General features: G+C 36.4%; 1 protein-coding gene across 1 annotated transcript in view; it reads right to left on the reverse strand.

The window, feature by feature from the left end:
• The window catches only part of RAPGEF4 (Rap guanine nucleotide exchange factor 4), a 279,699-nt gene that overhangs the window by 225,067 nt on the left and 51,642 nt on the right, over nt 1–2,990 (reverse strand). Inside the window, exon 3 of the mRNA XM_011357435.2 lies at nt 743–831. Coding sequence (XP_011355737.1) covers nt 743–831 — 89 coding nt within the window. The remainder of the gene's footprint in view (nt 1–742; nt 832–2,990) is intronic.

Below are 2,990 nucleotides of genomic sequence, written 5' to 3' on the forward strand. Positions count from 1 at the left end.
TACATGTCAGCCACATGGAAGAATGATGGACTAAGGGTCACTGCAGATGTGAAAGGAGACTCTGGGTCCAATTTCAAATATTTACACATATTGTCATGGCAGGGGCGGGAGAAGAATATGAGTTTCTCTTCTAGGATACCAACCTCCTCAGAGGTGACCATTGAAGATAAAGGAAGCTAGTGCTGCACTTTAGCAAAATGAAGTTATTACTGGCTCTCTCGCATTTGAAAAGATGAGGTTGAGAAATAGTGAGAGATTTTAAGAGGACTGTACTAACCACATTGAACCCTGCTTCCCTGGAGCACCTTAAACGGCTTCCAGGACACAAAAAAGTCAGGAAACCAGATGAAGGATCTTAAGGAGCTAAGGAAAAGCCTAGGAAGACTTGCTTTTCCTTCCTCCTTGGCTCACATTTCACCTCACACAACAGCAGCTCATCACATTGCAAATGACTTGTTTGCATTTCCTACTAGAGAACAAGCTCCTGGAAAGCAGGCCATGTGTTCTTGCATCTCATGTTCCAACACCTGGCACCATACTCAAATCACAGAAAATATTCGAAATATATGTTTCTTGAATTACTGAGTAAAGTAATTCATCAAATACTTGAAATCCTTACTACGGGAAAGAGGAAACGGGTTTGAAAATGTAATTGTGATAGCATAAAAGATATAAAAGTAATGTGTCTTAAAAATAATAATAATAAATCCTACTTTAAAAAAAAGAGAATTAAGTATCTTACCTGGTGACTGCTGGTTTCAGATACTTTAACATCCAAAGATCCTGCCAGGACAGCATACCAGTTTGTTCCAATATCACCTTGACGAAACACTAAAAAAGAAACAGTGATGTAAATAAACCAACTACAAGATGATTTTACCATATGACCTGAGGGTTTCTAACTGGTATTATAAACATAAATTGGACCTAGCTGAGCTTTCTACTGTTCCTCTATTCCCACAAGAACAGGATATATTTTTCTGTTCCTCATCTATCATCAAAGCTATATCCTATTTAATATTCTATGAAGTAGAACTCTATTAAACCAAACTCTTTCATATTTACAGAGCAGTCATAGGGACGATGAACCGACATACTATAGGATCCTTTGAATTTAAGATGAATTGAGTGATGTTCTATGTAATTTATCTTAAATACACTTCATTGTATGGCGATTCTCGGAAAATTGTGATTTTGGATGGGGTACATATTGAAGGATATAAGGTTGTTTGACTTAACAAAACCAGATTTTACCCCAATTTTTTAAGTCTATTTATATTAAAAGCAATATGTTTTCTAAGATAGAATGTCTCCTTTTAAACTAAACAATGAATGACTAAGAAAAATAAAATCAGCTTGAAAAATTTTAACTACTGTATTATCACTGCCCTTTTTCTCTGTTTGTTTTATAAGTTCGCCATTTTTAGGCATTAGGAGTTAACTGCTCTTTGGAAATAACTTTCCTCACAGTTTCTGGATGTGACTTCACTTCACATTTAGATATTTAAAGAGAACCTTAGCTCCCATATCATGTTAAGGCCAATACATGGAAAAGTCATTCTGAAACACTGGTGCAAAAATCTCATACAAACCTAACCATTCTTTTAAATATGCCAGCTAAATAACTAGATGGAATGATCTGATATTGTAAAATTCTTTTCACAGTTAGAGTCAGAGGTCTAGTGATTCAGTGAGAAATCCATGACAGCTCAGTGGGACAGATGAATTCTGGCAAGGCTAATGCTCAATGCATAAGAGCAAGCCTCTGGGAGCCATAATTAATGCTGACAAGCTGCTCTCAACTCCGTGACTAAGACATGCTGTGGAAAGGCAAAGAATGACAATGGCATCCTACCAAGTGCAATGATAAGCTTAAGATGGGGAACTGATGAGTTTATAGCTGGCCTCTCCCTTAACTGCTGTTCCTGGCCTTGGTAAGTGACTTGTTTTAGAGTTAGGGCTTTGCCATTTTATGAACTTTCTAGCCCCCAAAGGCATTATCGCTTGCCAATCAAATTCACATTATGTATCATAGATACATTCTGAAAATAGCTTTAAAAAACAGAAAATAGAGTCTCATACCCAAGAGCATAAAGTTTCTGATATCGATAAAAATATTAGTTTGAAAACAGTATATATGGATGATTTTTTAAAAGAATTGTAACTGTATGTGTACACATGGGAAAACATCTCTAAGGACACACTCAGAGTATTAGTAGTCATCTCTGGGTTTGGGGATTGCAGGTGATTTTTATTTTGTCTTTTAAATTTTCTACAATGATGTTGTGACAAACCTTGATGGTTTCTCATCTGGAATCATGCCCTCCCTTCTTCTTATCTAACCAAACATTATATACGCAAGAATTATACATAAGCTTCTGCCCTCCTTCAAGGGCCAAGTGTTCAGAGCATGTGAGTTTCTTTCCTAGCATCACTGGGGTAATCACAATTGGTCTAATTCAATCACATGATACCATTTTCTTTGCTAGTAATTGGCTTAAACATGGGCATGTGATGCAATTCTGGCCAATAAAACAATACAGAAAGTCTGCTGGGGGATTTCTGAAAAAGAGGCACAAGAAGAAATAGTCTGTGGCAGGATGTTTTTGTAATGGCGTGTAATGTCTCCAACTGCTATAGATGTCTAAGAATCATTTGGGACAAGTCTGAGGACAAAAGCCAACATCTGGGAATGCACACCAAACAAAGAAAAACAAACTAAAAAAACAAAGATGGAGGGCTCTGCCACCTAAATAATGTGATTGGCCACTTAATTAACCAACCCTGAAGCCATCCTTAATTAACCAACCCTGAAGACTTCTGGTATATGAGTAATTGAGTTTTCTTCTTATACAAGTAATTGATTATTTGAGCCAATTGGATGAGAGTTTTCTATTACTTCAGCAGAAAGTGTCCCAACATAAAAGCATTATTTTTTAATGAAAAAATGCTTTTTGTAAATGTAGTTATCACCCTATCGTTTTATTACC

The sequence above is a fragment of the Pteropus vampyrus genome, unplaced genomic scaffold, assembly GCF_000151845.1.
Source record: "Pteropus vampyrus isolate Shadow unplaced genomic scaffold, Pvam_2.0 Scaffold2, whole genome shotgun sequence".
Classification (NCBI taxonomy): domain Eukaryota; kingdom Metazoa; phylum Chordata; class Mammalia; order Chiroptera; family Pteropodidae; genus Pteropus; species Pteropus vampyrus.